Here is a 23,738-nt window from a genome sequence, read left to right as displayed (position 1 = left end):
TAACTTAGCTTGGGGAGTTGACTGTGAGGACGTTTCGTTTTGTGAAATATCGTTTGAACTCAGAGACGCAAATTATTCCCACCAAATGTCCTCACCTTACGTTTTGGTGAGTTGTTGGGAGATCGCGACCTTTCGCAACATCCATCGCATAATTAGGTGTAATCATTATATTGGCATCACAGGCAGCATGGGTACACGGCATCAGCCGCGTGCGAGCGTGACGGATGACTTGGTCGCGTGGCACGGCATGTCAGTGAAGAACTTTACGGTGATGGTGGCCAATGGCATCCCGCTGTCAGTGCAGCGGCGCCAGGTGTGGATGGACATCATCTCCACCGAAATGAAATACCGGTCCAAGTCCAAGCTGTCGCTGGTACACAAAACGTTTCTTGTAGCCGCAACAACCCGACATCTCAGAAGTGTGCTTATAGAGTTTTGTCGCGTACATGGGAACCATGTGGGAACAAGGGTCGGGAGTGTTGTGCGCGCTTACTGACAAGCTCGACAACAGTTATAAGTCCACTCGAACCTCCCCCAAAAGCGGCAAAAGTGGGAAAAGCGTGCGCAGCCAGCACGGGCAGTCCAAGAACATCGACGACCAATACGTGCGCGACATTGTATTTCAGCTGAACGAGAGCAACTTTATGGTTGTGGACAGCGACACGACGCCGTTTGTACGTGTCTATTGCTTTTATTTGTGTTGATGATGTTTGTCTCACACGATCAATTGACGGTATCAAACGCTGTAGGTAGATGCCATCATCCAAGTCGTTGGGCCAGAAGTGCGGAATCGAGCCGATGTCCTCAAGATCCTCGGTTTTCTCTTGCATGTATGTTGTCCAAACTCATCAAGTGTTTACTATGCCAAACCATCGCCATGCATTGAATTTCAAAATAGCGAGAACAACAGCCACGCAACCCCAAGCCATGCTTGCCGTTTGGGGATATCGGAGCAGTGTGCTTGGATACGGTCGAGTCGACGATTCAGATGCTGGTACACCGTTTCCGTAGGTGCAGTTTGGTGACGGATAACATGAGTGTAGCTGCCGGGGGTGCACAACACAATTGTCCAGCTGCACCTACCCCGATCCGTGTACTGGAAGCTCATGGTCGTGCCCCTCACAGACGCCTTTCCGTCTGAATTGCGGCTTCGGATGATTGATCACATCATGGTCAACGGGTGCGCGGCCATGGTGTCGGTCATGCTGGTTGGTTACAAAATTGTACATTTGCACTGTGGTGCTGCCACGTCAAACTACTGTACACTTGAAGTTCAACGTCACCATGATTGATACATTTCACTGTGATGGTCATACTACCCTTGAAGTTCAACGTCACAAAGGTTGAATGGTGTCGTGCATTATTTGATGTAGGTGTATCTCCAACGACGACAACGCGATATATTGCTGTGCACATCTGCCGACGACTTCGAACGCATCCACGAAGATGACTACCGTACGTGGCTTACATTGCCCCAGGTAAATGGCCGCCCAACGCTGAAGACATCGAGTTCTTGGTGTCCTATTAATATCATCCTCATACAATGGAGTCCTTTGCCATGTCCGATACTCCTCATGTCCGTTCGCTTGATGTCGTTAGTTTGACGTGTTTTGGAAAGAATGCATCGACGTACATAAGTCCAATTTCAACCAAGTGTTTGTGGCGCGCAACATTTTTATGCGGGCCAAGCACTTTACTTTCAACATGACCAGCAGCCACGGACGACCCCTCACGACCGTACGTTTCCAAAGCACATGTCTCAGACACATGAGACGAGGCACATGAGACGAGACATCCCCCCATTTTGTCACAAGATGATGATGGTTTGTCTAGCACAACGACACCCACCGGTTGCACTTTGACGACTATGGGTGGGTCGGCTTCGACGTCGACCACACACTGGTCGAGTTCAAGTTGGACGCATTGCTCAAACTGTCGTTTGAAAAGGCCTACAAGCACATTCAAGCGGTATTACGACGATGACAGTTCATAGTGGTGATGCAAAAACTGAACGTGCAACTGATATGTCGTGAGTGCAACGGATATATGACAAGTTATGGTGGAGTCCTTCGGACATAATGAAAAGGATATATGCCCTTTCGTGGTGGTGGTGGTGCAAAATGATATATTTCAAAATATGAAGTATTTATTTCGTGTGCAAATGATCTACAGTACTTCATAGTATGACATGTCATGTTGTAAATCTACTAAATAGTACGACTTTTCAAGGTGTAAACTTTGGACATTGTAAAAACATGGTAGATGACATTGCGTCGTGGTAATTACTGAACGAGTTGTATGATGGGTAGAATTACATGAACTTGCGCACGGCGCAGCTGCCAGTGTGGCTGCCGCATTTGGCCTTCCGTGGCATTGCGGTTGACGTCATCAAAGGCAACTTGCTGCACATCACCAGCACCAACGAAGTCATTCGTGGGTTTCATGGGACGTACGAATTGCCCCAGAACGTGCTGGGGTTGCACTACCCTGTCCAGCAACAGCGCGCCGGCACCACCACCTACAACTACTTGTACACGAACGCCGAAATCATCTTTGGCCCTCTATATGCTTGGCTCGTGGATCAATATGAAGCCGGAACGGTACGTACAGTGTAGTACAGTAGTTGCACTACAACAACGTGGCCATTCACTAGTTAGGAGCTTGGAACTGTATTCCCCTTAATCATTGGGGGGGAGGAGAATACATGATAAGAACGTGAGACTTGATTCGAGTTTAGAAGGGGGGAGGGGAGGATAGTTGCTTATGTCTGTGGGGTTGTATGTATCTGTAGATTACCGAGGTCGAGATTGGGTATGTGCCATTGCCCTCAGGGGACATAGACCACCAAATGCGTCACTTGCATCCAGAGGTACCTACTTACCAACCTTATGATACATGCAAGCACATTCCGCTTGTTCTCATTGATTTGTGTGGCTCCACAGTCAGTGTACAGTGTCTTGTGCTCGATTGCATTGGAAGCAACCACGGCGTACTATGGGACAGACTACTGGGTACGTTTGTTCCCGAGCTACATCTAGAGGAGTTTAGAGCTTATCCGTATCATGTGTACATGTAGCGCACGCTGTCGACAGCGCCAGACGTGCTGATCCAAGTCAACAGCGGCGTGCGACGCATGCTCGAGCTGCTTCACAAGTCATGGAAGAAAAACGTGTTTCTACTAACCAATGGCTCGTGGGAGCACACAGACACAGTACGACTTACGACCCATGATGTACTACTACTTAGTAATAGTTGACATCCCCTTATTAATAGTTGCCTCGAAAATACTAGTACCACTTTAGTTGTTCTACATATCCCCTTCGTTGTTTTAGCATACATATCCTAATCTAAAAAGTCGGAATCACATGTTCAATCAATTGTATGTAACTAGGTGATGAAATGTGCAGTGGGGACCGACTGGCGGTCGTTCTTCGACCTCGTGCTCACCAAAGCCGCGAAAGAAGTGTTTTTTGAATCGTATCACGGGTGCCGCTTTAGGGTAATACTATTTATATCTCTCCAATATATATTTGAATCGGAGGATTAATATGCATATATATACATATCTTTAGGAAGTACTCACGACGGCGCAGAATGCCAGGTCTATCGCCGCCGCCACGACCCTGGAGCGCGGCAAAGTGTACGAAGGTGGCAACCTCATAGAACTCATGCAAGCGTTGGTCCAACCGAGTTGGAAGTGCAAGGTAGGGTTCAAATATTATACATATATATATATTCGTGGGTCAAAATGATATATATATATACAGTATATGGGTCAAAACGATAGTTTATGTATTTCATTTTGACGTGCAAGGTGGGGTTCGAAATATTATAAATATTATATATATAAACATATATTATATATATATATTATATTGTATTCGCGGGTCCAAATGATATACTCCAGAGTACATATATTTTGGGGCAAAGTGATATATTGGCGTCCAAATGATATATGTAGACGGAAATGATATATATATATCATTTTGACCCCATACTGTAGAACACCAAAGTGCTGTACATGGGTGATCACCCGATCCACGACATTTTGAACCCGTCGCAGAGCGCCGCGGCATGGGACACGGTTGCGGTGATCCACGAGAGCAGCTTGCTCTTCAAGCATTTGGAACGGGTGTGCACGCAAACACTGATGGAGTTGATGTCGTAGATGTGACAGAGGAATATTGTAGCATCATCTCCGCACCAAACAAGTGCAAACGGCCATCCAAATGCTCTTCGACAGCGTGTGTCCGTGCCTGTCGGCGCGGAGTCGGGGGCCGCAGATCGACACCAAGCCGATGCCGTCCACGTCATGCTTTTACTTTGACTGCGGTGGCCCGTACACGTCGATGGGGAAGCTCATTAACCGCCACGCGGTGCTCTGTGTGGACTCTGTCTCCAAGTTGGTGCACGCCGAGAACACCATCAATACCCTACTCCAGGCGCGCCTCGAACGGTACTTTGTCGTCACCTAGAGATGGATGGATGGGTGGATGCATGATTGATGCGGTGGCGACATTTCTACATAGACGTCGGGAATCCGTGCGCGCGTCCGATCCCATGACCTCCACTACTGGACGCGTCACTTCCAAGGTGCAACATCAATGGTCCAACATCTTCCGTACGTCCGTGACGACCCATACCACGCACGACTACCCGCCTTTGCATGTGCCCCGGATGGCCACAACCACGACGATGTCCGCGCAGACCTCGACCGATCAAAAGCGATCGGATCGATTCATCTCTGGTATTAGTCGAGGGAGAACGACCAAAGAGTAAAAAGAAGAAACCCAACTCTATTTTGCGACGTCTTGTGGATTGATTCCGCTCTTCACCTGTCGATTCAAGTTCTTCCACATGGACCCAGCCACTGGCGACTCAGTGCCGCTTGCTTGGCTTGACGCCGCGCGCTCATGGACTTGCTGCCCGAGGTCCGTAAAGTTGGGGAGATACACGTGCAGATACCCTGTGCATCATCATGCATGAGAGATAATGCATTGCCATCGACAGGTGTCGGAGCCTACCGATCGTCGCCGCCGTGACGGTGACAAAGCCGCCGACGAGCCACTTGCCCACGTTGTTCTGCGCCATTCTGTTCACTGAGTCACATGATTTGCAAATACTTATCTAAATCGGATAAATGAAGATTATCTATTATTATAGATAAGTGCAATTCATATTATCCACGGTTTTTCTGATAAATGATGAACCGTGGTCAATTATCCGGAAACCAAATGTATCCGGACTTGCTCAGTGCACGAGTTGAACATGCAGCGAACGATCGAACGAGCTGTGCAAGTCGCAGGAATTGGCTTGCATTTAGGCGAGAAGGTAAGATTCGCCGTGAAGACGACTGTGTTCTCCTTGGAAGATGGAGATCTCATTCAGGAGTAGGCGCGTCTGGTGCTCCGCCCTGCGCCAGTGAACACTGGCGTGGTCTTCCGCGACGACGCCACTCCGGGTCGGGCAGTGTCTGCCATCTACTCAAATGTGGCGGTGGACACCATGGGATTTTGCACACGATTGCATGACCGTGCTTCGGGGTATTCAATCGCGACGGTGGAGCATGTCCTGGCAGCGATCAGTGCGGCTGGTGTTACGAATGTGCATGTGGACGTGACTGGGCCGGAGGTGCCGATCCTCGATGGTAGTAGCGCCGGGTTCGTCGATGCGTTGGTGCGCGCGGGGGTCCACGACCAAGACGCCCCTCAATCGATCTTGACTGTCCTCCGCCCCGTCCAGGTAGAAAGCACTCACGAACTCCATCCACTCACCAATTCCGTTCCGCGAACGAGGCAAGCATGTTCAATCACTAGTTACGTGAACACGTAGGTTCTCAAAGCAGACAAAGCGGCGTCCTTGCTGCCACGACCAAGTCAGGAACTCACGGTATCCGTGGAAGTGGACTTCCCCGGAAAGTTACCTCGGCAGTGGACGCATCTCAGCCTCGCCGACTTTGCGACGGTGGCGTCGGCGCGAACGTTCACATTCCACCAAGACATTGATCGGTTGCATGCGATGGGGTTGGCAAAAGGCGGCAGTTTGGACAACGCGATCGTGTTTAACGACCACGGCACGCCGCTGAATCCCGACGGCTTACGGTAGGTGGTGGGCATGCCATAAATGACAGCTTATCTATTCTCACCATGGTTCATCTATTATGTATCAGGTTTCCAGATGAATGGAGTCGACACAAGGCGCTGGACGTGGTGGGCGACTTGGCCCTGGCGGGGATGCCCATCCACGGCCATTACGTCGGCATTCGACCTGGTCATGCTCTGACCCATGAACTCCTCCACGCGTTGTTTCAAGACCCTCGAAATTACAACATCTCGACCCCCAAACGCGACTTGCCGTGAAAATCAACAGATTTTTCATGTTACACGCTCCTTCACTACCTGTAGATCCATCCTCCTGGAGCCGCTGTTGTACTCTTGTCTGGCGCTCCTGACTTGAATCTAGTACATGTCGACGTATTGTCTAAACCAAATATACTGTATAGGACACCCGTCTGGTAACCTGAAAAATTACAATATTCCGGCTCAAATTGGGGGCTAAATTAATAAATATGATAAATATTGAAACATACCTTGCTTGGAGAATTTGGACCCAAATCCAGCAGTTCCAAGTGGGAGGTACTCCTTGAGGACACCCTAAACGCGATATTACAACATGGACCTTTTTCCCTCCATTTTGAAGACGCCATTATGGATTTATCCGATTTTGCCAGAAAATGGCATGTTATTTTGAAATAATAATTACCAGACGCACCCATATTAATATCATTCGTCCATTTGCTATGAAAATTGACATCTAACATGGCCGTTTTTCCAAAAATAGATGCATTAATCGAAATCTTCCATTTTTCGAGCTATTGTGTGTCCGGATGCCACCATTTTCTTGAGAATCGTGTGTTTAAGAGATACAAAAAATTCAGAAGTGTTCAGACAACTTCCTATTTTAATAGGAAGTTGTCTGAACAAAAAGGAGAAAAAATAGCTATTAAAATAGCTATTTTTTCTCCTTTTTCATGAGATACGAGACTTTGGGAAACTTTAGCAGACTTGCCAAGGCGATTTACGGCATAATTTTACGGGGTGGCCTCTAAATATACGTAATGGTCGACGTTTGGTTGCCAATTTTGCACAGTTGTTACTACCGAGCATTATCGTATTACCAATGGTAGTACTGGTACGTACTAACGTTAAGTCTACGCATTCACATCGTATACGAGCGATGAAAACAAAATTGAATGTCAAGTCCAAAGTAGACTGAGGGATATTGAAATCGAACGATGCGTGCGTTTTTCATTGGACGACACACCCGTCGTTCTGGAGCAACGGGACAGGGCGATGCAGGAGTTGCGCGATGGCCAGCTCGGCGTTGGTTTGGACGCGCGGGTCGTCTGGGAACGTCACTTTGCACCGCTCCACGGCACTCAATCCCCCCACGTCCAACGCAGCATACACCAGATCCTCTACCAACACCATAATTTAACAAACAGGTCTTGATATTACAGCTTTTTTTGACCAACATAACTGGAAGTCAAAGGGAAGACATAGGGGGGGGTCAAGGTGTCCATACTACCATGATGCCGACAGATGGACGCGAGAGCCCACGCGCCCGCCGCCTGCACATTCGCATCCACATCTTGAAAGCGTTTCATGGCAGCGACAACCAAGTCCACGCCGCTGCTGTCAACGTCCCATGCCTCCATCGGAGTGGCTACAATGGGCATGTCATCACTTGCAGGAAGGACAACACACATGTCGTAGTAGCCCAAGTGTAGTGGTGGTGGCTTTGTCAGTGTTCGGAGTAATGTAATCCACTTCCAAAACGTTCAAAAGACGAGACTGTGTTGGAGGTCTTACACGTATCATGGTCTACGGATGATGGACTGTCAAGGTGATGGGTAGCTAGGTTAGCGAGTGCAAGGCACCCGAGGCCCTGGATGCGACCGCTGGTGGGGAACTGTAACATGGCGGACCTCACCAGTCGGCGACACTCCCCCCTTGGAACCAACTGCCCACACGACGATACAATGTCTACATGTTCGTAATGAGAATTGCGTACAGCATCCTCGACTTTCATTGAAGATTATATATTCGTTAGCCAAGGCAAAAGGGAGGATGCATGACATGAGTAATGGAAAAGCACTAGTTGATGTGACCTAACTACCGTTTGTACCTGGGTTGCCCAGAAGAGACAACGTGATGATCTGCGCCTTATGGCTTGTGGCTAATGCATCTGTAGCTCGAACAATCACGTCGAACCCATTCAGCTGCGTGAGGACGACCACCGCAGCTCGGTGGTTCTCTACACTCTCAATCATCCAACATCATAACGATGATGTCAGTGACAAGATTATATACCGCGCGCCTTGGCGAAGTCTGCCACGGTCACTAGCCCATGGAACTGAAGCTTGAGGTTGGACGGGAACTCCACCATGGATTGCATGGTGTTGACCACAAGTGGGGGGGGCTCTCCATCCAGTTTCCCCTTGGTAGCAGATCCAGGCAACGACGAGGGGGACGTGCCACCATTGTCAGCGTTTTGTGTCGCAAGCTCGGGCAACGGTGCGAACTCGTCAGAGTTCACCAACGGCGCGGCGGCCTCGTCGACCTCTGGGTCATCGTCTCTAGCGAATGGCGACGGCAAGCTCAATGCAAACACGTCTTGGAGGCGTTGGAGCCAGTGGCGCGCCGGTCGCCCGTCTGCACCTTCGGCGTCGTTGTCATGGGTGTACATATGTAAAACAAAAGACCTCACGTCGACAACGTACGTTGCTTCTCAGGTGAGCCTTCAAGGGCCGTATGCAAGCAAGTGTCAGCACTGCTGTCGTTGTGTTGCCGAAACGGATGGACATACTCGTGTCGTTTCATAGGGCTGGCATGGCTAGCTTGGCCCAGCGCCGTCGAGCTCAGTGGCGACTCGAGAGCAACCTGGCGCATCTCCCCCAACGCCTCCTCCACACTAGGCTACGTACACCACAAGCCCAATGATCGCACACGTTGAAACAACTCATTCAAGTCGAGGGTTCGATTTACTGCATCGTCGTTCTGGTACAAGTCGTCGCAGACACGCAAGAGGGAGCGGGTGAGCTTGATGTACTCGAGTGCCGCACGCAGCACAAGGAACGCATCGTCCGCCTCGATGGATTGCATGAACTCGTGGCAGTCTGCCACGTCATCGAGCTTGCAAAAGTGCCGGGCCGTGGGCTGGAGCAGGGTCGACACAACGAATTGTATCGGTTGCAATAACATGTTGTAGTCACACACCCTGGAAGGAAACCCGTCGCCTAGCATCATGGAAGACCAGCCAAATGTGGAGTATATATGGTCGTGTAACTGACAGCCGTGAATGCATGCATGCCCTATGTGGCGGTTTCAGTGATGGCGTCGCCCCTCGGCATCTTTTTGTATGTCCTGGTCATAAAGGCGATTCATTGGACGGAGATAAAGCTCTCTCAGTTTAGCTTCTGCCGCCCTGATTAACATCACTTTAGGCGCGCCTCATCCAGCTAGCTGCTCCCGAGTGAAATTCTTGGGCTAGTGGGACAGCTGTACGCAAAATGACCAGTTATCGTAAGATGTCAAGGGTGCACTGGAAATTCAAGTGTGAGTAAGTGACCAACATTCCTCGTTCTATGACGTTTTGTATGGCCTGACTTTGCGGCCGTTTCTGCCCAACTTCTGCAATACAGTAATACCTCTTCGTCTGGGTTGCAGGCAGCCAGCACAGCGCAGCACTCGTTGTCAGAACCACGTTCTCATTGTCCAGCTCTCCCAGTGTACCTAGTACCTCATCATCACCATGCTGGGCAACTACACCAAGGTGAGCTTGATCCAAACACTTCGTCCGGGCGACCATTTGTGCGTGTGGGACGAGAGTCGATGGCCGATCCGATATCAGCACCACGGCATTGTGTGGACGCAAGGCGATAGCGAAGACACGATCCAGGTGTGCCATGTGTGGAGTCCGTTGGTAGGGTACCAGGAAGCCCAAGCGGACTCGTGTGTGCGGGTGTCGCCACTGCGGGACTTTCTCTCCAAGCGCAAGATCTCGAGCCTCCGCGTGGTCGAGTACAACACGAGCAGCCTGCGCGAACTCTTGTCCAAGTGGGGCGAAGTGCACTACAGCAAGGCCGACCTGCCCGAAGTCGTGCTCGCGCGCTGCAAGTTCCTCATGGGGCTGGGCAAGGGCGAGTTCAACATCTTCTCGCAAAACTGCGAGCATTACGCGCATTGGTGCATGACGGGTGAGCAGTGGTGCAAACAGGTGATGACCAAGCCCAAGTCCCGCGTGCCGTTTGAGCACCAGATCGCGCCCGACCAGGTACAGGCCATGGAAGAAGAGATCGAAGCCATCAAAGACGTCAGCCGCAGGGTTGTCGCCAAAGTGCTGGCGCTCAACGGCCACAAGGTCAAGCTGCGCGTGAACGGGTACCACAATCGTTTTGTGGTCATCTTGCCGTCCGGCCAAGTGTCTGTGGCGGACGAGGACGAGGGCGACGCGACCACCAACTGGACCAAGCCAGCCATCTTTGAGCTGCAAGCCACGGCCAAGGTGTACAACTGCATCAAGGTGAGCCTTCGCACCGCCGGCACCAACACATACATGTACTCACGGAGCACGCTGTCGTGTTTTCGCGATATCCGCATGAAAAATTTCAACTGCTGGCGCGGCCGCCCAGGACTTACGTGGGAACTGAGCTCCAACGGATACATGAAGAGCCTGAACCAGCACCGCCGGTACATTGGAATTCGATCCGACAGCCGGCTCGTGGACGTGAGCATGCGCGGCGACGCGGCGCGCTTCGAGCTCGTGCCTGTGGACACCAGCCAGGAGAAGCCGCCGGAGTACGACGCCGCCATTCGCAAGCTGCCGTCGTCACGGTCGTTCGAACTGCGGCTGTCCTCGCGCGAGTTGGACGAGCAGCGATTGCCAAAATTCAACGAACTAGACGAAGATAACAAGGTGGCGACGCCGTACGCTCAAGTGAATAGCATGTAGAGATAGAATTGTTCTGCTTGGTCAAGGCAACACTGTGCATTCAACACGAACCAAATGGACTGCCTGCTATATATGATATGCATCAAATTTGAACGTGATAGCGACCCTTTGGCTGGCCCTTGCATTTGGTGGCGGTAGTGTTCATACCACGCAAATAGTATGCTACATAATCGGCTCCAGTTACCCTGCCCATACCGACTGTAATCATCGTGTCAACCAAGCACTTTCTAGATGGTTTTCGGTGATGAACTGCTGAACATGTAAGATGAATGCGGTGGCTTACAATTCGATTTGCAAAAGTGTACCTAAGGGGATTTTTTGCGTAGATGGCACACAACCTGTCGCCTCCATATATGTGTCGAGTAGAAAGTTAAAATTGTTGCTGTAGGCACCGTCGTTAGGATGGAGTGCCACTTATAGGCACATTAGACGCCATAGTTCAATGTACGCTAAGACCGAGCCTGTGACTCCACGTAGTATGGATTTTTGATGCCATGGTTTCGTTTTGATAATTGTTCGGAAAGCCATCGTGATCTGACGGCTTTGTCGTATTCGACTTGCATGTCCATCAATGTAGAAGCCACGATGGTCCAAATCTGGCAACAAGCCAACGCTGTACGAGATTCGCCACTTTGACGTACTGTCACGTCACATCCTATTTGTAGCACTGACTCCGTCAATTCCCATCATAGCGTATGCTTGCTGCTACCATGGATGGTCTTGGCACTAGACAAACCCCGCCTTTGGCACCACGTTGGGCCATCACTCCTCCAGAAAATCTGCTATCCGACGCATATCATACAGTATCGCATGCTGAATCCACATCGAGGCTATGGGAACGGTTATTACCCATGTCGTGACTAACATCGTTCATCACAGGGGAGTTCTTGATCCCACATTTGCGTCGTCCATACACTGGTGAATTCAACGATTCGTGGACTTACAAATTGAGATAGCATCCACACCGCAAGTGCAAACTCCTTGTTTCCAGTCTTCATGGCCACCAAGGCAGCCCTTCGGCGTGCATTTTGGATCATTGGACGAGCGTCAGAGATAGCGCACAACGGGCAGGTTTTGACATTGCGTGGTAAGGTTGATTCCCTTCCGCAAGGTGTGCAGGGGGAAATTTATGGTGGACTCGACCCATTCCTAGAGATATTTCACCGTGTCCCCCCCCCCGCCATGTTCACAAGTGTGCAAAAACAACGGAGTCGCTCTAAGGTCATGGTTTTTGTAGGGAGCGCATATCGGGGTTGGGGAGATGAGCTTGCCATTGCCTGTATAACTTGCGGCATCCCGTGGAAGATGGAACAAACAAACCAGAAGTACAGCCACGCCGACATCACATCATTGACAGCACCGCCAAATTAATCGTTGGTCCCGTTGGCGAATGTTGCAGCCAGTGCCTCCATGGAAACCCCTAAATTTGTGGCAAAGGTTTGAGCGCTGGCCAACGACAGATATCGCGAGGTAACCTTTTGGCCGTTCAAAGTTGTTGCCGTATCTAGAAAGTTGTCGTGATCCACGAGGTATTCGTAATTTGCCAAGCCAACAAGTGTTCCACCAAGTGAAAGTTGCGGGATTGCGTCGCCAATTGAAGCCCCTTCATCAAATCAACCCCCCATCGAGGGCATTGATTGAGCCATCACAATGGCGACTCACCGTGGAGGGGGTAGCTCCGTTCTCGAGCGCATGCAACAATACTTCACCACTGAGGCACTTCCCCCAGCTAGGAATTCGTCTAAACACGTTCTGAAACGCCATCGCATTTGGAGTCACAGAGCAAGCCTTGAGGACATTCATTCCTTGTTCGTGATTGAGATCGATGCGGGGGCTCGGCGATTATCATCGTTGAGAATGTCGTCCCATCCCCCCTTCAATGGCCTTGACTAACGCTTGATACCTGGGGCAGTTGGTTTGGCAGAGTTCGACGCGGCACTTGTTTCTTGTCATTTTGATGCAACTGGACTGTGACAACGATCCCACGTCCACACTGTAAGACGGACATGTTCAGTCAATTTCCGTCACATATTCGTTCTCCTTGGTACACGTACAAGCAAAACCTTGCATAATCGATATAATAGTCGCGTCAGTTTGCGGAGCAAAGTCAGTGAAATTCTGCGTCCTGCCATCAACATGACAAAGAAGCGAAACAAGTGTCGCAACAATTGCCAAGCCCACTATCAAGCGCTACTCGAGGCGTTGAAAGGGGAGATGCGGCGACAGTTGCAACGTTGGTGAGCGCTGATCCCCCCATCGAAGTCAAACCCGAACAAGCAACCAACGTCCTCAAGGCTTGCTCTGTAGCTCCGAACCCAACAGCCCTTCTGGATGCTCTTCGACGAATTCCATACTGGGGGGGGCGCGTCACTCGTAACACGCTATTGCATGCGTGCGAACACGGAGCCACCCCCTCCACTGTGGAGTACATTGTCAAGTGGTTCTGTCAAGACAAAGCAGTATCCCGTTTCGATTCGAGGAAGGGGCTGGTATTGGCGACGCAATCCCGTAACTTCCCCCTGGTGGAATACTTGTTGGCCACGTTTAAGAACTTCGAGGATTACGACGAACTCCTCTTGATGGCAACGAACACGAACGACGAAGAGTTTGTCCTACGATGTCTGTCATTGCAGGCCGTTCAAACCTTCGTGACTAGCGTCGAGGCTTCATTTAAGCCACTCTATATTGCCCCTACATCTGTCTACGAGGGAAATGTCCAAGTTGGTGATTTAAAGCAAGACGTGGGTGTGGCGACGACGTTGCGGTACTTGTCACATCGTCCTGGGATTCGTTGGATCGCTCATGCTATTACCCACGGCATGCGACAAGTGGTGAAATGGATGGCCGTGCATTGTCCTCTTGCTGCTGGAGAGGCAACACTGTGTTGCGGCTGCACTGGCCAAGAGCTTGGTACGACGGTGGGATGGGAATTGTACCAACGCCACGAAGGCGTCAACGTCCAGATCCGCAAGTTCTACGACGCAATTGAAGTTGGAGACGCTGATTTGGTATGCTGCCAATTGGCCGCCGAGCCAGCCTTGATTCGATCCAAACTGGACCTTGACATTTCTGCAGCCATGACGAGCTCGGTATCCCCCAACCCCATCGCGCTCGTCGAAGCCCTTCGCCAACACGTGCAAAACCATGACCTTCAACCAGCACAAGTGTTTTTGCATGCTTGTGAACACGGCGGGGGAGTGGAGACGGTGGTGTATATCTGGGAATGGGTCGATTCCACCACAACCTCCCGACAATCCCTCCTGTCGAAGGGACTCTACGGGGCGATTCAAAGTCAGAACCTGCCAGTGGTGAGGTTTGTGCTGACGGTCGCTCCACAGTTGTCAACTACTACGGACGCCGAACAGCTTGCTTTGGCTGCCATGGGGACTGAAAACAAGAACTTTGTGCTTGCGCTGCTGAAGCTACCACAGATGACCGAGTTCTATAAAACGATGAACTCGCAGGGGTACGGGCAGCGTAGAAATTGGTTCAAGGACTCTTGTTTCGTGAACGACGCTGATTACGACGAGGTCCATTCCCATTTCCAAGTCCCTATAGCTTCGAGATGGCTACAGCGTGCGATACTGTACGACATGCCTCGGGTGGCTGAGTATCTGGCCGAGTGGTGGCCCAATGTGGTGCGAAAAGACGTGTTTGTCCATTGCTACCGCCATACATGGCAAAATCTTGGCATATGGCGCGAATTGAGCCAGCGATACAAGTGGGATGTGACGTGGCAGAACGTCAAAGTGGCGCATCTCGTGCAGCGTCGTCTATTGCCAGGTTTAGACCACGTTGGCTGGTATATCGCCACAGCCTTGTATTTGTTCAACCTGCCAGTGGAATACAACCACGCGACTTGCAAGTCACGTGATCAAGTCGAGAGTTCGTCAAATTATGCCAACGATATCTACGACAACGACGACGATTCAGGGAAAAACTAACTTCCAACGACCGCGCCGGCACTCCACAGTGATGATGCAGCTTCCGAAACGTATAAGCTATAACTATAAGCCTCGGCGGGGGATGTCAATCACTTTGAACAACCAGCTTAGGATGTGCTCATGTTGTATAGCGTCAGCGACGACGCCAACCAATTCAGCGTCTCACGCGGCCTCTTTGGGAATGCCCCCCATTCAATTCGTTGTACGCCCCCATCACTAGTCTCTTCAATCCAATTGTATTCAACTACCCAACGCACGATACGTTCCTCGCCATTCCAAATCTCGAGCTCCCCTCCTAATTTTCATGGCCCCTAACATCCACCGACAACCTATGCTAGTAACCTGTATCCCCAGCGTCTATTAAACTTGCAACGAGGGGGCGTATAGAATCCCCCTTACGCGAGGATTACGATACTGGGAGATGCGGGAACTGGCGATAACTCATAACACGAAGTTATGGAAGGCCAAAATCGAGGCATTCATGAATGACGAAAGCGAAACTGGAGTTTCCTCGCAGTCATCCAACTTGTTGGAGAGGGACATTGACTGCTGTACTGACACGTTTTATATCTGCATGTGCGATGCCTTGCATTGAAAAAATTCGCGCCGTTTCACATTGAGGAAAACACAACAGTTCCGGATATTTCATCACTTTTGCGGATGCAATATTTTATTGCGCATGTTTTTGTGGTACTCAGACAGCATTTGGACATGCGCATATATCGAGAATGGACGAACTTTGATGAGGTTTTTCTCGAGCTGTGTCATACTAGTTAGCACAATCCTACTGATATTACAAGATAGCCCATAACTAGCTCAGCCTATGCAGCATGGTCTGCGCATGCACAGCTCTCTTTGGCATAAGGCATCTTACCCGCATGTACACGTTTGTTCATGAAATACGACGAATTTGCCGAGTTCGAAGTTGTCTTTCTCTACAGCTGTTGATTCAGGCGACATGCAATAAGGTGTTGTAGATAGTATTGGTTGTTGTTATGCGGAATAGAGAGTTTCGTGACCCGTTGTGCAGTATGCATTGAGAAATCGCTGACCTGCATCGCGCCTTTCCCGCATGTCGCCTGCGCAATCTGCAGGATGTATAAATCGTTTGTGCAAAACGTAAATAATTATGGAGATGGATAATAATACGCATACTTAATACAAATATCAACATAAAATTGTTCAAGGGAATAATAATATGTAACTGTCGCGCGCATGTACAGGTCGTTTGATTCCGTGGAAGTGGCAGGTTCAGTTCCTGGTTGACTCGCACGCGACAACTTGAATAAAGATGCGTGTATTCCCTCGACAATGGTACACCATGATTGAAGGAGTCAAGGACCTTGAATTCTTCATAGTGATGTGTTTGTGTCCTGTTCCCGCATCTCCCTGTAGCATATATTTTTCTCATTTCTTGTAGAATCGGTTTCGGGGCTGCAAATACATATATTTCACGAGTGTGTACAACCAGGAATGAACGAGAGAATAGACTAACATACTAGTAAAAAAGGCAGAAATGTTCGTTTTACTCTGTCGCTGAAACTGGGACGTTGTGAAACCTGACATGCGAACAACCAGTTGTAATTCCACACCCTGACACCAACATGTCCCCGAAACAAGCACTTGTATCCGCCAACACGAAAGTCCCTCGACTTGTTGTCCAAGGGGTGGCGGCGACGTTGGAGTACTTGTCATGCCCTCTTTGGATTCGTTGGTTCGTTGATGCCATCGCGCGTGGGATGCGACAAATGCGGCAGTGGAAAGCCGTGCTTCGTCCATTATCTGCTGGGGAGGCGGCACTGTTTCGCCAATACGTTGGCAACGCACCATCCTCCAAGCTGTCGCGAGACTATTTGTTCCAACGCTATGAACACGTGTACGTCGATACCTGCATGTTCTATGACGCTGTCGTGTGTCGTCCATTGGCCGCAGAACCAACCACGAGTCAATCCATGTCAACCCCATCGCGCTCATCGAAACCCTTCGTTGGCACAACAAAACCCATGACGATCAAGCTGCACGAGTGTTCTTGCACGATTGTGAGCATAAGGGGCACGTGGACACGGTGAAATATCTCTGGGAATGGCTTGACTCAACCATCACAAACATGTTCTTCAGAGATCGCATGATGCGGAACGGGCTAAGCTTGGCCAAGCGGAAGCAAAACCTACCAGAGGTGAGCTATCTGCTGACAATCGTTCCAAACATGTCCGCTATGCACGTCGAGAGACTGCCGGTGGTTGCCATGAAGACAGGAGACGAGGACTACGCTCTTGCGGTGTGGACGCCGCCACCATTTGCAACGTTCCATGCATCGTTAAATGAGATGACGTACGGGCAGCGCAGTTACTTCAACAAGAACTCCGTGAAGGGTGCCCTTATCGACTCGTGCAATGTCCGATTTAAAGTCCCCATAGCCGATGTGGATTCAACATGCGATTCAGTACGATATGCGTCGGGTAGCAGTTTTTCTGGACGAGTGGTGGCCTCACTCGGTGCAAAAGGCGGGGTTTATCCACTTTCACGCCCATCCACAGCCAAAACATGCGATGTGGTGGGAATTGAGCCAGCGCTACAAATGGGATGTGGCGTGGCCGAACGTCAAAGTGGCGTATCTCGTACAGAGTCGTCTCTTGCCTGGATTAGACCACCTTGGCTCCCACATTGCCACGTATTTGTATGTGATGGACATGCAACTCGAATACGACAGCGCAGTCGAGTCGAGGTAGAATTTCGCCGAATTCTCGAAACAATATCTATTCCACGAATAGCAAATCCGATGGTGATAAGTGGTGTAACCAAATTCGTACAAAACTTGTTTGTACATCGAAGCCTATAATCCACCCCCTGATCAGAATGACAACACAGCCTTCATCTCAATCGCAAAGAGGTCGAAATGCTAGCCAGTTGCACCCCCACCAATAATATTATGACCCCCTTATGTCCTCTAGCTACCGCACACAGCGAAACACCCATACCGATGCTGCTAGTACAATTCCTTGTAATCGTCGTCGCACATTACGGCGGAGGCCGAAGTGAAGCATTCCTGCCACCTCATAATTGAGTGGACGCACTTCGACCGAAAACAACCCAGCACGGGGCGACCCCCGTAGGATGCACACCACTTTATCGGTCTCTCAACCAAACCTATCACATAATCAGCTGATCCCCAATGTGACCTCTACGTTGGATTTCTCATACATTGCAGTGATCAACAGAGCTCCAACGGACACATGTAAAGCCTGAACCAGCACAGTCGATACATATATTGGCATTGGATCCGACAACCGGCTTGCGGACGTGAGTACATGCGACGGCGCGGCGCACTTCGAGCTCGTGCCTGTGAGGAATAACTACGGGAATATGGATCGCCCATTCGCAAGAAGTGAACATGTTGGTTGTATTCATACCCCTTTGCAAGGTACAAATGGCACGGACATCTGGGACATGTGTAATAACTAGGGCACAATTTGGTGGCCATGATCGTCAAGTAGGTCGTTTGCGTGTAGGCATCGTCAAACGCGAATTTCAACTGACGATTCAAGCATAGCTGGGGAAGGGTGCACTCGACCACAGGTGGTGGTGCGCTTGCAGCTGTCTCGCCAAAAACAATCATGATAAGGGAATATCAAAGCAAGGACATTTCACGAGTGTGAACTAGCTTCTCTGATGAGGACTGAATCCCTTGTGATTGGTTGGTATTCTTCAAAATCAGCCAATCAAAATACACCATGTCGAGTTTCAGCCAATGGAAGACTGTCCAGACATTGAACTGCAACAACATTATCCGGAAACAGAATGCCCACGCCCATTCCCATTTTCGACGTCCAAGCGACAAGTACGATGAACGTCGCAGGTGCATGGGACGGGGCGACATCAACGGCCTACCAAGAGACAAAAGCTCTCTCAACCGAGTGGAGCAACGATGACTGCGACTGCTGCACCGACGACTGCAACACCAACGACTGTTTCAACTGCATCAGCTGCTGTGACTCTGCCCACAACTGCCGATGATATTCGCCGCTTTATGAGTGCTATTGACCTCCACGACGTTGCACGTCACTTCGACAACAAAGACGACGATGTCAATCCCTATTTCGTGTGCGACGGTGTATCCGTTGACGCCTTCAATGCGTACGTTCGTGGTCAGGAAAGACTGCGGGTCGGCCTTCGGTTTCTCGAACTCAGTGGCGATGGGCGTGTATTGATCACCGAGCTTCCAAATTCAAGAGTGCACGAGAGCACAGCCTGGGAATTCGGAAAGGAGTTCAACAGAGCGACAGGAAATGATCGCGAGGTTGCAAGTGGTGGCGCAACGACAGTCAGCAGCGATGCCCTCCCAGACAAAGAGGCCGACGCGAGTTTTGGGCCACAACGAACCACGCCACATCGAAACGCACCACCGCAAGGTCGTACGATTGCTGATTGGTTGACTCTGGTGGTGGAAGTTGGCGTATCTCAAACTTGGCCCCAACTGATCGCTGCTGCCACGTGGTGGTGCGGTTATGCTGGGATTGAGTACATCTTGCTGCTCAAAGTTAGTGCCGATGGGACGCGGTTTGAATACCGTTTCTACGACATCGTCACACCTGGGGTCCTTCCCGACGTGCCAACACGCGATTTTCAACGAAGCATCAGACCGGATCCACGTGCTATCAACATCGGATTCAACATGCGCCGCATCTTGTCCATCCCCCCAAATCAACCGCTTCCTCCCGGAGTGAACCAAGTCGCTGTTGTGAACCTCCGCGACATCATGGATTCTGTCATCAGAAGCATTTGAGAAGTGGATTTTAAGGCTCGAGCACTAATCAAAAGCATTGGTTTCAACTGCGTCGTCCAATTTCAACTGGCCTTTGTCTATCTATACAACAATTAGTAATTCCAACTTTGTTTAACTGTAAACTTTCGTCCTTAAGTTTGCTCCAGTTGGTGGCATTCATTTTGATTTGTTTCTACCTGCATTTCAACTGAATAAAATCATGATGGAATGTCGAATTTTGGATGGGATGTCAGATGGATTTGAAAACCCACTCAAAATCACGAAATAATCAGCTCTTGATAGCACACGACATACCCGTGCTACACAATGTCTTTGAAAGAATTTTGTAATTTTATGAGTATTTATTCAGCTGAATTTACACCGAACTAGCGGATTTGATGGATCAATGCATAATGCGTTCCATGGTTTCCTGCAGGTATTCAAACTGCTGATGTTTGGTCAAATGGTGCAAAATGAGAAACATTTCTTCGATTTCCGCGGTCGACTTGTCTAAGACCAGTGTGCCTACAAGTCAATATAACCCCAATTGCCTTTCAAACGACTTGCAAATAAAAAAATAATGCAGCAAACTCGAAAAATGGCGTCAAATATCGAGAAACTCAATATAATATACCGAGGAATTCGTCATAAAAGTCGTACCGGTACAGGCGCAGAGGCGAATGAGCTGGGAATCGTTGGGCAAAAAAGCACCGCAGACACACCAATTCCCGCAATTGGTACGGCAACAAATGCTGTGTGTGCAGAGTATAAGCTCGAGCAGCTCCTAGCCGTACAAATGAGCACAGCGAGGGCATAGGCATGGCTGGGTCTCTTCTTCAGAAATCTCCTCCATGAGACCAGGCTCGCGACAGAGGTCGACATAATCAAGTGAATTCAAGTGAATCATGAGTAGTGTGATGGACCAATTTACAATGGACGCGCAAATCTACAAGATCTCGAATGTTGACAACTCAATCGTGTACATTGGAGCAACGACGCAAACACTTGAGAGGCGATGGGGTGAGCATAAGCGGAATTTCAAAGCTAACGCCTCGGGAATTCTGTATCCATACATAAAATTACATGGGGTTGATACTTTCCAAATCGCTGGTCGTTTGCGTGTAGGCATCCTCAACACGAATTGTGATTGAGGGGACGTTGTCAGCGGGCTGCCGAAACAGAGGACGTATTGCCTCCGTGGTACACAACATCGTGATCCATGAGAAGATTCGGAGGGCGGGAGTCGGACGCCATAGTTGGAATGGCCAAAAACAAGTTGCGCATTGGGGAGTTGTCAACGATTTGATTGAAAAAACGGGTCATAGTCGCGTAGAATGAATCGAGGGCTGGTAACATGGGCACGTCAAGCCCATTCAGTTCAAAATGATTGACATCCCCCCGGACGACGAGGCTCTTGTTCCAGCCTGCAAACACATACAACTCGTTTCGAAAGTCCCAGTATGCCATAGTCACGGTGGTCCCTCGGCCGTCGCTCTTTTGAGGGTCACGGTTTGGCGCTGGGCGAGGGCGTTCTCGACCTCGATCGATTCCATCAAGGCCAGTTTGCAGTCGTTTTGGTACTGGAGCTCGATACAGGTGAGGTTGAGCGTCAGAAGGTACTGCACATCGTCACCAACGGAAAGATCCCTCGAGGTCATGGGCGGACGCTTAGCCATTGAAGGTCTTCGGGGGACGTCTCCAACGCCTGCGCAATCGCTACGTCCCACGACTTCGTAAAGTTGGCCCAATCCGTGTCCCGAAGGGTCAATTCGAAGTAATTCGCGGCTTTGTCCTTGGAATTCATCAAACAATGACGAGCTCGACCTAGGGAATGGACAATGTCCCAACGTCGGTCCAAAGCCACAGAATAATAATACTGGGCGTAGATGGACGTGAGGACGACCGTCGACGTCTTGCAGAGGTCGCCGATGCCTGGACCCAACGAACGCAGCTTGGGCACCAGCAACATGCGACCGTAGGTCGATTCATGGAATATTCGGCGCAATCGAATAATCCGGTGCCAGCACCACAACGCCGATGATGGAGGAGGGGGGAGACTGCCTACAGTTGCACATTCACGAGTTCGATAAAGAAGATCATGCACCCCCGTGTGGTTTTAAATTGCCCAGTACAGGTCGCGTTGGTGAGCCACGGGGCCAAGACCACCCCATGCCAAACCATACACGCTAATGTGACCCCCAAATAGCCTGACACAAATTGTTTAGTTGGAGGATAGGGCTCGACGGAGCGGCGACCCCCAAACCCTTCGACCCAACGAGCGATTATTGTTGCTGATGCCGTTGGTTGTGTAAGGTTCGCCTATGCGTACTGCCAAATTTGCAACCTTGGAGTTCGTATCAGTTACGAAGTTGTGTACTAGTAACGGATAATATGACCGAATACTAGTATTCGTTTCTGGAATGCCTCATCCAACAACTGATTCACAAACCGGTACTATTATAGTATGTAATAAAGTTGTGAAGTTGAACAGGCTAATGCGCCTGGTAAAGCGTTGTGTAACTCTGCCAGATTCGCCACCTTATAGTTCGTATCGGTTACGCTGTTGTGTAACTGACAATAACGCTGCCATGATCGTTTTCGCATAACTTGTACTACTGTACTTCGTACGGTACCTTTTTTTAGGAATAAGTCAGAACACCCTGTTCTCATAGAGAACATCCCCACTGCCCTGTCAGTCAGGTAGCAGCGTCTGCTAGCTGTGTAGGAGGTTTTTGTGCCTTCTAGAGGCTTTTCCTCCGAGTAGAAGTCAGCGCAGACATTTGGTCACGGAACATCATTGGATGTCGTGATCAATCATAGTTAGTTTTGATTGGCTGGTTCTTTCCAGTCAGAAGTAATTCACTTCCAGTTATTCCTTCTGTCTGCCAAGTGCCTGCTCCTGCCTAGTGTACTTCCAACTGGTTATGAGCCTTCCACCCGCTACCTCTCGCGCGGCCCTACCGTTCACGCAGCGCCTCCTCGGCGCCGAGAACTTCGACGAGTGGTTCTTTGAACTCACTTCCGTCATCCTTGCCGGTGAGGATCTCACCGAGATGGCGACTGACTGCGCGCAAGTCGAGACGGCCACGTCCATGAAGGGACTCCGTCGAGCCTACAAGGTGCTACTCAATGACTGCAAGCGCATACGGCAGCACCAAGCCGAAGCGGTAGCACTGCCTGCCGGCTCACCCCCTCTCCCACCACTCACACTTGACGCCCACCCACCACTGGGTCCGGAGCTTACCGAGTGGCTCGCGGACAACCGCTCGACGGACGAAGCGATCGCGAAATCCATCCGCAACCACGTGGATGAGTTGATCAAGCTGGAGAAGACGGCCATCGCGCGCTCATGCGCGCTGGTCTACGCCTCCTTGTCCCCCACGGTCAAGTTTGACCGGGATTCGCGACGAATGTGCGCATTGCATTATTTCGTCGCTTCGGCGGAAATTTTCCAGCGACGAACAAAAACATGCAACGGCCATCTCCGTTTACCAACGGTAACACACGTTCAAGTTCAAGCCTCACGTGTCGTTGGACGTCAACGTCCAAGCCTTCGACAAGATGCGAACGGCAGTGGAGAAGCTGGAAGGGCGACCCCTCAGCGATAGCCACTTAGCCTCGGCCCTCCTGGCGGCACTACCCGAGTGCATCGCTCCAGACCTGTTCGTATGGCGCGGCGCTCAGCCGAGCATCCCATACAAGAACATGCGCCAGTTGCTCGAGCAACACTGGCCGGGCTTGGTCACCAAGTACCCGCACTACCTCGGCCCAGCGCCGATCGCCGCGGCTGCACCGGTGCATGGCTCGGCAACCGCGACCGCGACAACGCGGTCTAGTGCATTGGCACTTCCGGCCTTTCGCGATGGCGCCAGCCAGCGAGAAGGCTACGGACAAGCGGTCACCGTACCCTGGGGCACCCAAGGCCAAGACCCCATGGCGGATTGGTGTGGCTACTGCCTGTCCTCAGGCAGCCACTCGACGTACACCTGCACGAAGCTCTCCCGTGCGTTCCACCAGAA

General features: G+C 50.4%; 10 protein-coding genes across 14 annotated transcripts; 6 read left to right on the top strand and 4 right to left on the bottom strand.

Annotated features, from left to right (window-relative positions):
* Nucleotides 1-164: 164 nt before the first annotated feature.
* H257_14422 lies at nt 165-5,028 on the top strand. 2 transcript variants are annotated; one of them, XM_009842228.1, is made up of 18 exons: nt 165-373; nt 432-674; nt 750-830; nt 899-994; nt 1,044-1,208; nt 1,374-1,478; nt 1,600-1,737; nt 1,834-1,968; nt 2,310-2,600; nt 2,792-2,869; nt 2,943-3,011; nt 3,077-3,211; nt 3,392-3,499; nt 3,573-3,704; nt 4,004-4,132; nt 4,191-4,456; nt 4,530-4,931; nt 5,011-5,028. In XM_009842228.1, the coding sequence occupies exons 1-17, from the start codon at nt 188-190 to the stop codon at nt 4,777-4,779; spliced, it is 2,607 nt and encodes an 868-aa protein (XP_009840530.1). In that variant the 5' UTR covers nt 165-187; the 3' UTR covers nt 4,780-4,931; nt 5,011-5,028. The 2 variants fall into 2 exon arrangements, with proteins under 2 accessions (XP_009840530.1, XP_009840531.1); XM_009842229.1 differs by lacking the exons at nt 4,530-4,931; nt 5,011-5,028 and having other exon boundaries at nt 4,191-4,488.
* On the bottom strand, nt 4,682-5,097 carry H257_14421 (hypothetical protein). The gene is made up of 2 exons (XM_009842227.1): nt 5,025-5,097; nt 4,682-4,966 (listed from the first exon to the last, which is right to left on the bottom strand). Exons 1-2 carry the CDS (start codon nt 5,089-5,091, stop codon nt 4,797-4,799), a joined length of 237 nt encoding a protein of 78 aa, XP_009840529.1. The 5' UTR covers nt 5,092-5,097; the 3' UTR covers nt 4,682-4,796.
* Nucleotides 5,098-5,261: 164 nt separating this feature from the next.
* Nucleotides 5,262-6,577, top strand: H257_14420 (UDP-3-O-[3-hydroxymyristoyl] N-acetylglucosamine deacetylase). The gene is made up of 4 exons (XM_009842226.1): nt 5,262-5,331; nt 5,395-5,742; nt 5,833-6,101; nt 6,170-6,577. The coding sequence occupies exons 1-4, from the start codon at nt 5,269-5,271 to the stop codon at nt 6,357-6,359; spliced, it is 870 nt and encodes a 289-aa protein (XP_009840528.1). The 5' UTR covers nt 5,262-5,268; the 3' UTR covers nt 6,360-6,577.
* A 557-nt stretch (nt 6,578-7,134) lies between these two features.
* Nucleotides 7,135-9,344, bottom strand: H257_14419 (hypothetical protein). 4 transcript variants are annotated; one of them, XM_009842222.1, is made up of 7 exons: nt 9,048-9,344; nt 8,783-8,978; nt 8,373-8,720; nt 8,188-8,316; nt 7,872-8,045; nt 7,588-7,725; nt 7,135-7,477 (listed from the first exon to the last, which is right to left on the bottom strand). In XM_009842222.1, the coding sequence occupies exons 1-7, from the start codon at nt 9,306-9,308 to the stop codon at nt 7,308-7,310; spliced, it is 1,416 nt and encodes a 471-aa protein (XP_009840524.1). In that variant the 5' UTR covers nt 9,309-9,344; the 3' UTR covers nt 7,135-7,307. The 4 variants fall into 4 exon arrangements, with proteins under 4 accessions (XP_009840524.1, XP_009840525.1, XP_009840527.1 ...); XM_009842223.1 differs by having other exon boundaries at nt 8,373-8,714; XM_009842225.1 differs by having other exon boundaries at nt 8,373-8,978.
* Nucleotides 9,345-9,703: 359 nt separating this feature from the next.
* H257_14418 (hypothetical protein) lies at nt 9,704-11,130 on the top strand. The gene has a single exon (XM_009842221.1). The coding sequence runs from the start codon at nt 9,814-9,816 to the stop codon at nt 11,011-11,013; it is 1,200 nt and encodes a 399-aa protein (XP_009840523.1). The 5' UTR covers nt 9,704-9,813; the 3' UTR covers nt 11,014-11,130.
* A 2,019-nt stretch (nt 11,131-13,149) lies between these two features.
* H257_14417 (hypothetical protein) lies at nt 13,150-14,957 on the top strand (the record flags this gene model as incomplete). The annotated part of the gene is made up of 2 exons (XM_009842220.1): nt 13,150-13,246; nt 13,321-14,957. 2 exons carry the CDS (start codon nt 13,150-13,152, stop codon nt 14,955-14,957), a joined length of 1,734 nt encoding a protein of 577 aa, XP_009840522.1.
* Nucleotides 14,958-16,561: 1,604 nt separating this feature from the next.
* H257_14416 (hypothetical protein) lies at nt 16,562-17,686 on the top strand (the record flags this gene model as incomplete). The annotated part of the gene is made up of 3 exons (XM_009842219.1): nt 16,562-16,833; nt 16,890-17,352; nt 17,402-17,686. 3 exons carry the CDS (start codon nt 16,562-16,564, stop codon nt 17,684-17,686), a joined length of 1,020 nt encoding a protein of 339 aa, XP_009840521.1.
* A 1,095-nt stretch (nt 17,687-18,781) lies between these two features.
* H257_14415 (hypothetical protein) lies at nt 18,782-19,825 on the top strand. Its single transcript, XM_009842218.1, has one exon. It carries the CDS (start codon nt 18,883-18,885, stop codon nt 19,738-19,740), a length of 858 nt encoding a protein of 285 aa, XP_009840520.1. The 5' UTR covers nt 18,782-18,882; the 3' UTR covers nt 19,741-19,825.
* A 297-nt stretch (nt 19,826-20,122) lies between these two features.
* On the bottom strand, nt 20,123-20,540 carry H257_14414 (hypothetical protein; the record flags this gene model as incomplete). Its single annotated transcript, XM_009842217.1, has 2 exons — nt 20,123-20,244; nt 20,354-20,540. 2 exons carry the CDS (start codon nt 20,538-20,540, stop codon nt 20,123-20,125), a joined length of 309 nt encoding a protein of 102 aa, XP_009840519.1.
* An 833-nt stretch (nt 20,541-21,373) lies between these two features.
* H257_14413 (hypothetical protein) lies at nt 21,374-21,688 on the bottom strand (the record flags this gene model as incomplete). Its single annotated transcript, XM_009842216.1, has 1 exon — nt 21,374-21,688. One exon carries the CDS (start codon nt 21,686-21,688, stop codon nt 21,374-21,376), a length of 315 nt encoding a protein of 104 aa, XP_009840518.1.
* Between the last annotated feature and the right edge of the window lie 2,050 nt (nt 21,689-23,738).

This window comes from Aphanomyces astaci (assembly GCF_000520075.1).
Source record: "Aphanomyces astaci strain APO3 unplaced genomic scaffold supercont1.57, whole genome shotgun sequence".
Classification (NCBI taxonomy): domain Eukaryota; phylum Oomycota; class Saprolegniomycetes; order Saprolegniales; family Verrucalvaceae; genus Aphanomyces; species Aphanomyces astaci.
The sequence above is the reverse complement of the archived record's forward strand: the minus strand, read 5'-3'. Positions and strand labels throughout refer to the sequence as shown.

Coding starts and splice junctions, on each gene's coding strand:
- H257_14422 (XM_009842228.1), top strand. CDS start 188: ATGGGTACACGGCATCAGCCGCGTGCGAGCGTGACGGATGACTTGGTC. Junction 374..431: donor CCAAGTCCAAGCTGTCGCTG/GTACACAAAACG, acceptor GTGTGCTTATAG/AGTTTTGTCGCGTACATGGG. Junction 3,012..3,076: donor ACTATGGGACAGACTACTGG/GTACGTTTGTTC, acceptor GTGTACATGTAG/CGCACGCTGTCGACAGCGCC.
- H257_14421 (XM_009842227.1), bottom strand. CDS start 5,091: ATGGCGCAGAACAACGTGGGCAAGTGGCTCGTCGGCGGCTTTGTCACC. Junction 4,967..5,024: donor CGTCACGGCGGCGACGATCG/GTAGGCTCCGAC, acceptor GATGATGCACAG/GGTATCTGCACGTGTATCTC.
- H257_14420 (XM_009842226.1), top strand. CDS start 5,269: ATGCAGCGAACGATCGAACGAGCTGTGCAAGTCGCAGGAATTGGCTTG. Junction 5,743..5,832: donor CTGTCCTCCGCCCCGTCCAG/GTAGAAAGCACT, acceptor GTGAACACGTAG/GTTCTCAAAGCAGACAAAGC. Junction 6,102..6,169: donor CTGAATCCCGACGGCTTACG/GTAGGTGGTGGG, acceptor ATTATGTATCAG/GTTTCCAGATGAATGGAGTC.
- H257_14419 (XM_009842222.1), bottom strand. CDS start 9,308: ATGATGCTAGGCGACGGGTTTCCTTCCAGGGTGTGTGACTACAACATG. Junction 8,046..8,187: donor GTCTCTTCTGGGCAACCCAG/GTACAAACGGTA, acceptor ACGAACATGTAG/ACATTGTATCGTCGTGTGGG. Junction 7,478..7,587: donor GTCCATCTGTCGGCATCATG/GTAGTATGGACA, acceptor TGGTGTTGGTAG/AGGATCTGGTGTATGCTGCG.
- H257_14418 (XM_009842221.1), top strand. CDS start 9,814: ATGCTGGGCAACTACACCAAGGTGAGCTTGATCCAAACACTTCGTCCG.
- H257_14415 (XM_009842218.1), top strand. CDS start 18,883: ATGACTGCGACTGCTGCACCGACGACTGCAACACCAACGACTGTTTCA.